Source organism: Arabidopsis thaliana, assembly GCF_000001735.4.
Source record: "Arabidopsis thaliana chromosome 1 sequence".
NCBI classification, from domain to species: Eukaryota; Viridiplantae; Streptophyta; class Magnoliopsida; order Brassicales; family Brassicaceae; genus Arabidopsis; species Arabidopsis thaliana.
Window position 1 is genome coordinate 9,044,260 of NC_003070.9, and position 12,802 is coordinate 9,057,061.

At 38.0% G+C, this 12,802-nt stretch overlaps 3 protein-coding genes across 5 annotated transcripts; 1 reads left to right on the forward strand and 2 right to left on the reverse strand.

Annotated features, from left to right (window-relative positions):
* Nucleotides 1–162: 162 nt before the first annotated feature.
* Nucleotides 163–2,790, reverse strand: AT1G26160 (Metal-dependent phosphohydrolase). Of its 2 annotated transcripts, NM_102381.3 has the most exons (8): nt 2,429–2,790; nt 2,144–2,268; nt 1,576–1,613; nt 1,142–1,252; nt 981–1,060; nt 826–862; nt 692–733; nt 163–610 (listed from the first exon to the last, which is right to left on the reverse strand). In NM_102381.3, exons 1-8 carry the CDS (start codon nt 2,684–2,686, stop codon nt 525–527), a joined length of 777 nt encoding a protein of 258 aa, NP_564240.1. In that variant the 5' UTR covers nt 2,687–2,790; the 3' UTR covers nt 163–524. The 2 variants fall into 2 exon arrangements, with proteins under 2 accessions (NP_564240.1, NP_001320747.1); NM_001332689.1 differs by having other exon boundaries at nt 175–610; nt 826–1,060; nt 2,429–2,742.
* Nucleotides 2,791–3,032: 242 nt separating this feature from the next.
* Nucleotides 3,033–10,444, reverse strand: AT1G26170 (ARM repeat superfamily protein). Its single transcript, NM_102382.3, has 33 exons — nt 10,062–10,444; nt 9,896–9,957; nt 9,699–9,791; nt 9,445–9,616; nt 9,205–9,320; nt 8,993–9,079; nt 8,784–8,900; nt 8,619–8,682; nt 8,390–8,532; nt 8,191–8,238; nt 8,031–8,099; nt 7,644–7,719; nt 7,383–7,513; nt 7,147–7,206; nt 6,994–7,063; nt 6,843–6,907; nt 6,703–6,764; nt 6,503–6,626; nt 6,359–6,416; nt 6,151–6,263; nt 5,915–5,992; nt 5,746–5,808; nt 5,552–5,647; nt 5,362–5,471; nt 4,837–5,026; nt 4,589–4,703; nt 4,365–4,477; nt 4,198–4,275; nt 3,938–4,003; nt 3,720–3,845; nt 3,588–3,641; nt 3,412–3,492; nt 3,033–3,330 (listed from the first exon to the last, which is right to left on the reverse strand). The coding sequence occupies exons 1-33, from the start codon at nt 10,177–10,179 to the stop codon at nt 3,280–3,282; spliced, it is 3,069 nt and encodes a 1,022-aa protein (NP_173942.2). The 5' UTR covers nt 10,180–10,444; the 3' UTR covers nt 3,033–3,279.
* Nucleotides 10,414–12,682, forward strand: AT1G26180 (uncharacterized protein). Of its 2 annotated transcripts, NM_102383.5 has the most exons (8): nt 10,414–10,912; nt 11,134–11,214; nt 11,319–11,378; nt 11,461–11,504; nt 11,659–11,701; nt 11,794–11,865; nt 11,958–12,059; nt 12,148–12,682. In NM_102383.5, the coding sequence occupies exons 1-8, from the start codon at nt 10,565–10,567 to the stop codon at nt 12,265–12,267; spliced, it is 870 nt and encodes a 289-aa protein (NP_173943.2). In that variant the 5' UTR covers nt 10,414–10,564; the 3' UTR covers nt 12,268–12,682. The 2 variants fall into 2 exon arrangements, with proteins under 2 accessions (NP_173943.2, NP_001321303.1); NM_001332690.1 differs by having other exon boundaries at nt 11,659–11,865.
* Nucleotides 12,683–12,802: the final 120 nt, after the last annotated feature.

Below are 12,802 nucleotides of genomic sequence, written 5' to 3' on the forward strand. Positions count from 1 at the left end.
TGTGTGAAAAGGAAATTGCACGCATAATCATTGCCGAAGAAGAGGAAGGAATGTAAGTAATAATACACGTGACAACATTTGGTATCAAGATTCTGTAGCTGTTGACTCTCTCTTCTAAGTTCTAACATTGATTTCAATATTAACAGTGACAATGACAATGCACACGCGTTAAAGTGGGGTCAGAGAAATGCATATATATCATTTATGATAAACATTAACAACTACAAGAGTGTGTGATATGTTTCAATTGGGTTGTGACTACAACATAATCATATTAGGAACCTCGAACTTCAGATTTTCATAAGAAACTTTGATCACTTTTCTCAAAAAAAAAAGCATTTTCTACTTCAACTAGTAACCAAAAGGGGAAGTTAAAAAAACAAGGACTTTGTGTTCGTTGAACTACAAAACTGAAAATTTCACTAGAAGCTTGTACCTTTTGGTTCATGAGGAGTCTGCTTAGTTTCCGAGATTCTACTGTTGATAGTTGAGGAAGATTGAAGGTATGATGCAACTGGATTTTACTATCTCTGCCTGTTTGTCAATTGGCTTTTTCTCCTAGCGTTGATCTCAGCAGCCCAGCTTTTTCCAATTTCTGTTTGAAACTTGCCTGCATTTGAAATTGATGAAACCAAATGATTTCACGTTTAAAACTGTAAAGCAAAGAGAGTGTATGAGATGGGTTCTCTACCTGCTGTTGATATGAAAAACTCGTCGAGCACTTTCCCGTGTTCTGCAATGATGTTCAAACGTCAAGTGAGATTTCTTGTGATGGGAGAGGAACAACAAGCACATGCGATTACAAAGTTTAAGATTGAGACTTACCAGCTTCATATTCTAGCGCCTGGAGAATCATCTCAACCTAAAACAGTAATAGAGACGAGAGTCAGTGTAACCCTTGTGTTGAGTAAGTTTTGACTCTTAACAGGAAACAGGAATTAACGCCATCGATTGTTGCAAACTCGAAACCCATTAACCACCTTATCAAAGTCTTTTACAATATTTGCTTCTAAAGAAGCATTGTTCTCATACTCCAGCCAAAGTTCTGTGATCTCCTCCGCTGCACGTTGACATTAGGCTTATAAATAAGTGTTTTGGAAACCAAAACAATAGAAGATGACAGTGGCAAAGGCGTATATACCTCTGAGGCCTCCACCAAGAACCTCACACATTTCTTTTAAAGCTGCTGTCTCCCTCCTACTCTTTTCTTCCTTAGGCACACCATCAGATGGGGTAATATCTCCAACAATAGCTATTCGGAAGCCAGTAAAGTGGTGAGGCTTTGAAAATTTCTACGCGTTAAGTTGCAGAAGAAGAGTATATATGAATTGAGAGAAAGAAACCAAAGTAATCAGCTCTCAACACATGTTTAGTTCCATCTCCACAGCAAATTAAATTTTCATATACGAATCCAAGTGTATCTATTACATATACTACCCTACTCAGGGTATAAATCTATACAAGTTTGTATCCTCCAAACCACCCAGTATTTTTTGAATGAAACTTAACTAACTAGTGAATATAGGAAATATAGTGAACCTCACAATTGAAAAGTAGGATCAAATGTTTATTTACCTTCAGCGATATCATGCACAATTGCCATTTTTATACACCTGTTTAAGATGCCAAGAAAAAAGGAAGACAGAAAAATCCAGTAAGCAATAGCCAGAAAACAAGGAATTCACACTTAAAAATCAATTGTTCACGGATGGTCTCCCTATCTTATCCTTCATTCAACTTTCTGAACGTGTCTGATTCAAATCATACCTAAATCTTTAAGAGCACATGTTTTGTAATTCTGACTAGCTGCTCATATATTTCATTCAACTCCAGGAACATTTTCACTACATCCTGAGTTCCAGAATATGCCACTTCTCTAGAAGATAAAGTGCACAATAACTAACTAGCCCATCAACGATCTATCGGTTTCTCCTTAGATACCCGCATTCTGATAGAACCAATCACTTTAGGAAGAGAAACGTACATACATCAGCCCTCACGGAGCTCTACAAGCTCGTTTATCAAAAACCTAAACAAATCATATGTATACACCAGGCCTTCCAAAATGCATTGTACAATCAATATACAGTAGCCTTTCTCTATCATCTAAATAAAGGAAAAACATTTTGAGGCAAAACCGAACCTTTCTCTGTCAACTCCAGTAAGATCACCAGCTATAAGTGCCATTAGAGCCATACGGTACATATGATCAGCAATTGATTCAGGTCCATTTATCCCCTGATTAATCCACCCTTTTCTCTTTGTTGTCTACACAAGAAGGAAAAGTTCACTACTTGACAATGTTGACCAATGAATATAACTATGCAGATCTCCAATTCAAAAATTGAGAGCCACTCTCAAGTGTTGTTAACTCAATCCATTGTTTTGATTTCGGAATCGGTAGTAGTCTATATGGTTCAACACATACCTTGAGACGATGACACAACGTTAGGAAATCGATCGAAGACGAAACTGAAGATGCAACGTGATTCATGGATTCCATAGAGCTAACCCCGTCGGAAACAGGTTTCTGGCACCGGACGGAAACGATCGTCGAGCTCGGAGTGGGTTTTCCGAGGAAGAGGAAGTTCCTAGAGGAAGAATGAAACGAGGCAAGTATTGATCGGCGGTGAAAAGGCCGGTTCAGCGGCGGTGCGAAACGTGTAGCTGGACTAATCACCGCCATAGATGATCTCGATTCTATGCAAACAAAAAAAAGTAGAACTTGATTTTGTTTGTTTCAGTGTTTTTGCTTTTCCTTTGAGGAGCTGGTTGCTCGGTGTCGGGTCGGGTTTTTCTTACCCGTTTACATCAGCAACTAAGAGCCCAGCCCAATTACTCCCACGGGCTATAAATATATGGACAATTAGAAGGATTTAATTCCCCCACATCAATCTTTGCGACCAATATTATAGGCTACTAGCTTTTCTTCAATGTACTAACGACTACACGAATCTCGTTCACCGTAACGTACGAAAAATATGAAGTTCATAAATTATATTTGTTTGGCTAAGATGGATATTATTAATCCGTCGGCCTTTAGTATTTGTTTCATTACTAGATGTTTAGTAATTCTACGATGTTTACTGTAAAGTTTAACATGAGACTAGAGGGATTTTCTTCAGTCTTTAAAGTTGCAAAGATATATTTTAATAGAGTACCTTGTGTAAAACTACACTTTTACAAAAGGGATGCTACCATTTCTTTACTCCCCAAAAATCAATCAACTGACAAAAAACAACACTCAAGCCAAGAGTTGTGGATTATAACGGGCCAAGCCTAGCGGTTCAGTGCCATATGGATCACGTTTCTTTGCGCATTTGTTAAGCCCTACAGATATTTGAAAACAAGCCGAGTGGTTCATATTAAGTTTCATGATGTTGATAGGTTATAAGAGAATAGAAACCAAACCTGGCAAAGATTATCAAAAAGAGGCCGATCTTCACTCGAAAACTTCAACAAAAAATCAGCCACATAACTTGCCAGATTAATCTGTTTGTTTCAGAGATAAAGAGAGTTGGTGAAACAGATCACGAGTTGGAGAATTAGGAGCAGATACAACACTTATGTAGAACACAAGAGTTCACCTCATTAAGGGGGTCGGTACCAAGTAGGTGGTCATCAACCTCATCGTCTTGGTTCTGTCAAATCAATCGGTAACTCTGATAAGATAAGGTTCAATGGTATAGTAGCCATGTAGGTAAAAGAGAAAAAAGGACCTCAAAACGAGCCATTGCTTCAAGTTGGTCATATGTGGGTTTGCTGAATTGGGAGGTACCAGCTGAACGTAGCAAGTCTTTCTCAGCTTTAGCGTCTCCTTCATGCACTTCTTCCCATTCGCTATCCTGCTACTCCGGAGAACAGAATTAGCCATCTCAAGTTCCACTCAATTCAACGATGGGAAAGGAAATAAAGAAGCTCAAGGAACTATAATCACCTCGTCTTCATTACTCAAAACTTGCTCTTGAATTTCAATCAATGTATCAGCTAGTAAAGCCAGTATCTGCAGAGCCAAAGAATGTAAAGTTTCTGAAAGCATACACCAGAATGATGAAAAGAAAGGAGGATATGACTGATTAAGAACATTTAGATACAGGATAGAACTGTATATATCCCCAACGAATACATATTCCGACTTGCATCTTGTACATTGAGAACATTTAGATCAAGGAATCAAGGAATCAACCAATAACATACCTTCATGGGTAGAGGGATAATGGTCCATTGTTCAGGAGCAGATCTAGCTTTTGAGCGAGTAGTTATGCCACCATTGGACTATACCAGAAATTAACTCAAGTTTCTGTAAGGCTGAGAATAAACTGCGTTTTAAGAAAAAACAAAAAAAGATGGGTACAGCATAAGACCTGAATTGGACTGCCTGGGACATTGACCTTCGCAAATTCAGAATGTCTAGTGGACAGTAGCAAGGCCAGAGCTGAAGTTGTGACTTTGATTTGATATGCGGATTGTATCTCCCCTGAAAATAGATGCTTAACCAACAATAAGTTGAAATAGCCAGAAAAACCCTTACCGCATACGTTATACAAATAGAGTTATACAACTAGACAACACGGATATAGATGCTTGCCTTGTTGTTTAGTCCATTCTGTCATAACATATGTAAAGGAATTTTCATGGCCATCAGCGGGTATGCTAACAAGCAGATTGATAAACTGATCGACATTCGGATAACTCATATGAACCTGCAAAAATCAATGGTTACAGCGCAGGACTGATAAAAAATTTTTGTGAACTTTTGGAGCCTTGACAGCACCTTACAAAGAAGATAGGAACCATTAATATACTAAAACTATCCAACTGAAAGGTGAAGATTACCAATCTGGCAAAAATCAGTAGCAATGAGCCTTTTAAAGCCAAAATTTCAGCAGACTGCAACCGTCTTACAAGAGCAGCAACCAGATCCTGGACATGGGGTGCCATCTCTGACGGAAGATGCAAGATAAGCTGCAGAATGTACTTCCCAGCAAAGAGAGATCCTGAACCTTCCAGATCAGGGTTGAGAAGCCTGCACGAACATTGAGAAATCGACTTTGTAAAGAAAGACAAGATGTACCCTTCAAAAGATACCAATTGGAAAACATTGAGGAACAAACAAACCAAATGATTCCAAGAAATGTAGATATGTCACAGAAGGCTCTAAAAAGCAGAACAATTGCAGGTGATTCAGACTATTTTTTATGGTGCATAGATTTACTCACGTATACGCAAAAATCAACTGAATTTGCATGCGCAAGTGTTGGCAACATATTAATAAATGCAAAAAGAAAACAAAAAACAGTAGGCCTCAGCTTTTGGTGGACGTGAAATAAACTAATCGAAAAAGTAAGTGAAGAACTATACCTAGAAGTCGCATCAAGCAAACTTCTCATAGTAAAACCGGGATCACCACTCCATGTGAGCAACTCTTGTCTACCACTAGATATAAAAGCTGCCAGGCATTCTGTAGCATTCTGACCAATTAAAAGGCTAGTGATAAGTGACCTTCGTCGATATAAAGGTGAAGCAAACTAGAAATGGAATATTTTATCACCTGTAGTTCACCATGATCCTCACTGTGGAGTACGATACGAATGACAGCAGCAAAGCAAAAGTCATATGCAGTTTTCACTATATCACTTGGGGCACCCTATATATGACTAGAAAAATAGTCAGCAAAACACAAATACTGTCCATTTAGCATAAAAAATAATTGCGTACTACGAAAATCTAGCTAGTATAACTTGCCTTAAGAAGCATAGTTAAAAGATCCAAGGATCCACTCGCTAGTCCTTCAGGCTGCTGATGTGGCTGATTCTCACCATTCACCACCGAGATGTCATTAAAAGGAAACCAGGGAAGAAAGATAGTAAAACTAGAGGAAACACAAGCTTGAAATAATGATTCCGCACAGCACCTTATTTAAAATTGGTCCAATGAATGGTAAAATCCTTGATGTCAATGGATGAAGGCAGCCAGGCGAATTCTTTATTGCCTGTGTGACAGCCATAGGAAAGAAATTAGCCGCAAACAAAGTATTTTTTATTGTTCAGTTAAGAATGATATAAGCAGTGCTAAGTGTTAGCATAAACAAACTAGGCAAATTGCATTTCTAACAACAAAATGAATGATAACCACATTCACTTTAATTACCTCCAGGACGTCAATTACATCGATACTCATAAAGGGATCTGAAATATGTGCCACCCACACATTAAGAATCACTGGAGAGATAATCGACTCTATTGAAGCTGATGCTTCATGGCCTAGCAGATGATAAAGAAAATAAGATATAGGTGGGAACTACTGCATAACTAGATTCTGAAAGTTTTTTGCAAAGAGTAAAAATATGTATACTTACCAGCTTTAATTGCTTGTTGAAGAGTTTCAAGTACCAAAACCAAAGTTTCATCTGTAGCCTGAATAAAAGAATATAAATCTCGAGTGACACAAAAGTAAAATAGACGCATGTTGTATGCTAAAAGGCACTCAGTAGAAAAATTACCTGACGGAGAAGATCAGTGAGAGATGAGAATAAATTCATGATCTGAGGCAGAATAACCGAACTGTTCATATCGGGTAGGAGCTGCAAAAGTGCCCGACATGCGCCTACTTTTACAGGTGGTGGCCTGTTTTATAATAGTATCTAACTTTAATCTCTGAAAGATACTAAACAGCAGAATTGCAGAAGGGTAGAAAACATACACGTCCATGGTTATAGCTCTAACTGCAGCATTGAGGAAGTGCTCAAGGATTCCCGCGTTGATCTGATTAAAGTGAAAAAGATTCAATTCATGTCTTCCTGATTAGAGTTATTTAGGGAGAAAACAAAATAAAAATATTACCACAGAAGAGAACTTAGCAACGGCTGTAAATATGCGGGCATAAAGGAAAGGACATTCATGATACCCTGTTAAATAAAGGCTCCAGTTATGTACAACAGTTTGAATACCAAATGAGAAGTAATGTTGGAGCAGTAAATCTTACAATACCTACCAATTCCAGTATCTTCCATTATCAATTGCTCAATAAATTTAGCTAAATTGGCAGGGTCGATTCTCAAGTCCTGAAAAGATTATAATATAATATAACATGTTTCCCACCTTAAGTAATTTTTTCGTTTTTAAAATTGTCATGGGAAACACAAACCTCAGCTTCAACAAGTTGATCAGAAAGAGAAGCCAAAGTAAAGAGCACAGCTTCTCTTAACTAACAAATGGAAAAATATGAAAGTAAGTTGTAAAGTTAAGAAAATAAAAACTGAACATGGGAGAAAAAAAAGGTTGAATTTCACGGAATTGGGGACAATGTTAAAATATCAGAGAAAAAATGGCTAGTCAAACCTTTCAAGAAATACAATAACAAAGAGAATTAGGTGCACTTACTCTCCACCAGGACAGAGAACTAGCTGAATTTTCACGTTGAGACTCTTGGAATCGTTTTCCGGCAGCATCTACAACAGCATTGATCCCTTCACTACCAAAAGTATTGATAACTTCCTCCAACAAAAGTATTCCTGTGGTGAAGCAGGTAGTTTTATAGTTACACGGTCATAAATTTTGGATATTGATATATGCATACGACCTCCAAATCTTGTCTCAGTTATGCATATGAATTTGACTTAAGAAGAGTGAGAGACCGCTTACCTGATATACGACAACTGTAGCTACCTTCATCTTCATCGGCTACAAACTGATTTACATCCATGGACCAAGTATGAACCTGAAGAGAAACTACATATGAGATAAAGAATAAAGGGATGTCTTGTCTCCAATGTTAGACATATAAACCATATAATAATTAAACCAGATAAAGTGGATAAGCCTTCTGGTCATCTTTTATTCGTTAAGATAGCAAGAGATAAGTTCTATTGCACAACAAACAAATTACTTCGTCATATATATAAATAGGCTGTCTAGCTTCGTAAGACTTCCCTTGATAGATTCATGTTATCATCCGAGATTTAAAAGAACAAATATGACCAATATATACTATCATGTCTGAGTAGCAGAAGATGCATGATTCATCTTTACCTGTTGTTCTGTAATCTGCAGGAAAGCGACGGTTTGATATACCAACTCTCTGACATTACCGGCAATGGTCTGATATAAAAGTATTTCCGTAAGAAACCAATTCCAAAGTAACATACGACCAAAATGAAGGGGAAAAAAACTGAAGCGATTTTAGCCAAACCTTTGACAGTCTTCTACTGCTAACGATAGTTGACAGAAACTCAAATAGCTGCACAGAAACAAGTCTCACTTGGCCTCAAACTCATCAAAATACCACAATCTATGAGCCAAATGCCCCAGTTCTAACCAAAAAACCAAAAGACTAACTTCCAATATTGAGACCTTGAAGGAAAACTGATCACTTAAAATTATAAAGTTACCTGGATGACAAAAGTGTCAAGACTCTTTTCTTCACCATCTGAATCATATCTTCCATCATATGAATCTTCAGCACCATCAATTGACGATCGAAGATAAACTTGTAGAGATGACTCAAATGTGTGCCACAATGGCCTCATAATAGCTGCACATATATTATGTTTCAATAATGATGCTTCAGATGCATATGTTTGAATAAAAAAAGTACATGGGTAACACACGAGAACATACCCATCAATTCACTTTCGATGAGAGATGGGAAATTCTGTACAAACTGATTTAGGCACTTCAAGACCTAATGAGAGGAGGTAAAATCAATGCAAAGACAGGGGCCCGATATACAATTCCGGGAGTTCAATGGGAACAAAAGTAAGACAATTACAAGATGAGACGAACCTCCATTCTTAAACTCCAATCATCAGGATCCTCGCGTTGCACAGGATGCTCCAATATAAGTGAAAACTGATTCATCCAAACCTTAAGCACAGGCGTCACCAAAGTAGTAGTTTCCGTCTGAATATAAACACATTATATATGTAAACTGATAACAGAAGTAGCTGAAGCAAATCACATTCAAGATGTATGTATTATCAAAGAAAAAGTACCTTGTACACACCGCTCATTGCTCCAAGAACATATATACATGAATAAACAATTGTAAGGGCTTTTCCTCGAATATACTTGTCATAGCTCTACATATACAAAGAAGTGAGCTCCATAAGGGCCTCTGTTACTAAAATTTTCACATAAGAGACCTTGACATGCCATAAACGTGATTCAACATGAGTCTGATCGTATCAATATAAGAATACAATACCTGAGGAGAAGATACGACTGCATGCAAGCAGGGAAACAACACAGGTACCAGCGTAGGAACCTCTTTGTCATCCAATTCACCAGAGAGAAGAGCCAAACACCTCAAAGCTCCATGAACTGTTGAATATGGAAATAAATTCAGCCTCAGGAAACCTCGTAACTATTCTCATGAAAGAGTACAGAAATGGGTAGTAAAAAAAGAATTTGTCTCTAGAGCAAACAAAATTGATCGAAAATATACCTCCATTAGTGTTACTTGGATCGCTAATCAACTTCAGGAGAAAAGGAACTAGCTCAGGCCACTCTTCTGGCCAATCATATGTGGCAATTGACGATATGTCCATACTAATAGCCGTACAGATTTTTCTATGAGAGTCATCAAGTGAGCCCAACAGTTGTCCTCGAATAAGAGCCTAATAACATAACCAAAATAACTTCCTAAACTATCTCAGCTGGAAATCCAAAACAAACAATAAAAGAAGACAGTGAAAGTACCTTTTCCTCACTTGAGACAAGAGGATATTCAAAAGCCTCCTCGTTCTCTCGCCAATGCTTTTTAATGAACTGCTTTAACAGTACCGCAGCTAAGTAACAGTAGGTTAAGAACTTCACAAGCCAAAAAAAGGGAAAACACTCATTATATCAATAAACAAGCTCCAGGGGATAACAAATCAATGACATGAAAAGGATATTTGACGCAATCCCAAAGAGAGGTCTTTGTTAGCAGCAACTCTGCACAATGCACTCCCAAACCCTACAAGAAACAAACATCTTTTGGGTAAAATCTAACTACAAAAAAGAATCTATAGAAGAGAAGCAACTAGCTCGAAAGTAACCCAAACGATTTAAGCAACGGACCTGGTTGAAGAGAAGCCTGATTGAGAGAGGTCTCAGCGAAAGAACGAACGTTCTGGTTAGGGTCAAGACTTGCTGATAAGCAACCGAGCAGCCATTGCTGATCTTGGTCCACCACCATTGAGAGATTAATCGATGGAATCCAATTCCAGATGGGATCAAGAAATTGAGTGTTTGAAAATTGTTTTAGCTTCCCTCAATTTTCAAATTCCCGCTTGTCCCTTTGGTATAGGAGGATGTCGGAGAGACAGTAGAAACCAAATGGAGTTTAAGTAGTTCACCTCTCCTAGATTTTGTTGTCGAGAAAACCCTTTATAGACAGAGGTTGCAGAAGAAAGAAGCAATCAAATAACCAAAATAAACAATTACCAAACCGGATTTTAACCGTAGATTTAAATTGGTATAAATCCGGCTTAGTGTAATTTCATCAATCGAACAGTTTATCTCCAGAATCAAAGATAAACGGAGGAGAAGAGAGCTTCGTCGTCTTCTTCTTCTTCGCCTCCATGAATCTCCTCAAGACGATTCATTACCAGTCTACCATTACTCGATTTTACCGTTTTGCCCCTACACGCTCCTTTGCTTCTTCTGTGTCACTCTCTCCACAGAGACACATAATCTCTCTCGTTTCTATCTCTAATCGTGGAAGGTGCTTCGCATTCTCGAGCGTCTCTGGTGCTTCGCTTTATAATAATCAAGAGGATGGGAAGAAAGAAGAATCCGAGAGAAATTACGCTTCGACGAAGGAAGGAGATGAAGTGGTTTACCAGAAAACGCTGAGATTAGTAGAATGTGCCATGTTCGCTGCTGTGACAGGCCTCGTTTACTTTCTCAGCAATTCTCTCGCCATTGAGGTTAATTTTTCTTGCCTTATAATTCCCATAAGGACATTGGAGTATTGAGGTTAAGTTTGATCTTATTTTTCATAGAAGACATTGCCAAAAATGTCAACTTTGGAAACAAAGGATGTGTGTGAGAATCATCGTTCTTTTGTGTGTTTGATCGTTAGTGTGATAAACATTTCATACTTACTTGTTCCTTTTTAATGAGTATGAGTTTACATTTTTGAACGCAGAACTACTTTGGGTGTTTCTTCTCACTACCAATTGTGATTTCTTCGATAAGATGGAACATTGCAGGTGGCAGGAAGACAATGGTTTGTAAAAGAACATTCTTTTTCTCATTAATAAGAATTTCTCAAGTTTTTTTTGTGAATATGTGCTTCAAGTCTTTTGTGGTGTTTGTTTGTTTGTTTCTCAGGTTGCTACTGTCATGCTGTTGTTCATATTATCAGGTCCGGTCAAGGCATTAACTTACTTTGTAAGCCTCCGCTTTCCTAGATTGCCAAGCAGAGTTTTATCTCGTGACCATTGCTTAACTTTTGGAGATTTTATTTTTGTAGCTTACTCATGGTCTTGTGGGGCTTGCACTGGGATCATTGTGGAGGTAGTTGAATTCATACACTCCTCTCTATCTTTGCACAGTTTCTACTTTCTAGTTCTCTACTGCAACAAAAACATACATCTTACTAATTCCTGTCTTTACTGTTGAAGAAAATGTCTCAGTTGTTTATTTTCTTGCAATATTATTCTGTTCTCAGTATGGGGGCAAGCTGGCGTCTCTCGATTTTCTTGTGCACAATGGTGAAATGTCTGCTTCCTGTGATTACACAGTACACTTAATATGTCCTTATCTCTCCTTGTTTACTTGTATTATCGTGTTTCCTCCCACGCAGGTTCGAGCATTGGGTCTCATAGGCTATGTTCTGACATCATCCTTCTTAATAAGAGAAAATATTCTCGCTGTGGTAAGCTGCCTCTTTCCCTCAAATACCTATCACTCTTTTTCACCTAAAGAAACTCTTGTACAAATAAAACCACCACTGCATTGTTGTTGCAGATCACAATTAACATCCACGCTTCTCTCTCTTATGTTTTCACGGCCATGGGCCTGAACATAATGCCTTCGATGAGCCTCATTTATATGATATTTGGGACAGTGGTACGCAATCTCTTTATCCCGCTTTTCTCTGTTTATCTCGGGAAATTAATAAAAGAAGCCGATAACATTTTGCTTTGATTCTCAACAGCTGTTACTTAACAGTGGATTCTTTGTGTTGTTGCTGCATCTGCTATACTCGATCTTCCTAACAAGACTAGGAATGAAATCTTCGTTGAGATTACCAGCCTGGTTGGACAAAGCTATATGATGGGAATCAGGATCTCTGCTCTGCTCCTATTTTTTTGCAGCTCCATTGGAGAATCCAAACATGCATGGCTTGAGCATTTCTGGTAGAGCATATATGTAGTACTTATAAAGTAGGTGTTTGTGTCTATATGCATATGTATAATGGTTAAAAAGGGTACATGGACTTAGCTCACCCGTCCTCATCATTCATCACCTATGATGAAACAAACAACATTCAACCCAATGTAATGTCAAGTGGTTGCATTAGATTGTTCTCTTGGTCTAGCTCGTAGAACGATTTTCATGGGTTGTATATTGTTTTGTCAATGCAATTGCCACTTTGAAGACTCGGTTCCTTCAATAGTACTTGATTTGAATTTGGGTGTTATGAAAGTTGGTACAATGACATGTCCCAATTTAGCAACTCTTAATTTTTTCTTTGAATGAGTATAATAATGGATGAGTCTACCAGTCTATAACGTTGTTTTTGTATTTGGTACTTTTAAGTTTTAACAATCTCCCTGTCACCCTGTGTTCAACTGCATCCAGGTCTTGTC

What these genes read in the sequence shown, in the direction of transcription:
- AT1G26170 (NM_102382.3), bottom strand. Translation starts at nt 10,179, where the DNA reads ATGGTGGTGGACCAAGATCAGCAATGGCTGCTCGGTTGCTTATCAGCA. An exon ending in CAATGAGCGGTGTGTACAAG is followed by an intron (nt 8,901 to 8,992) that starts GTACTTTTTCTT and finishes GTTTATATTCAG; the next exon opens with ACGGAAACTACTACTTTGGT. An exon ending in AATGGAAGATACTGGAATTG is followed by an intron (nt 6,908 to 6,993) that starts GTAGGTATTGTA and finishes TTTATTTAACAG; the next exon opens with GGTATCATGAATGTCCTTTC.
- AT1G26180 (NM_102383.5), top strand. Translation starts at nt 10,565, where the DNA reads ATGAATCTCCTCAAGACGATTCATTACCAGTCTACCATTACTCGATTT. An exon ending in CAGGTGGCAGGAAGACAATG is followed by an intron (nt 11,215 to 11,318) that starts GTTTGTAAAAGA and finishes TTTGTTTCTCAG; the next exon opens with GTTGCTACTGTCATGCTGTT. An exon ending in GAGAAAATATTCTCGCTGTG is followed by an intron (nt 11,866 to 11,957) that starts GTAAGCTGCCTC and finishes TTGTTGTTGCAG; the next exon opens with ATCACAATTAACATCCACGC.
- AT1G26160 (NM_102381.3), bottom strand. Translation starts at nt 2,686, where the DNA reads ATGGCGGTGATTAGTCCAGCTACACGTTTCGCACCGCCGCTGAACCGG. An exon ending in ACTGGAGTTGACAGAGAAAG is followed by an intron (nt 1,614 to 2,143) that starts GTTCGGTTTTGC and finishes CATCTTAAACAG; the next exon opens with GTGTATAAAAATGGCAATTG. An exon ending in TCTTGGTGGAGGCCTCAGAG is followed by an intron (nt 1,061 to 1,141) that starts GTATATACGCCT and finishes GTCAACGTGCAG; the next exon opens with CGGAGGAGATCACAGAACTT.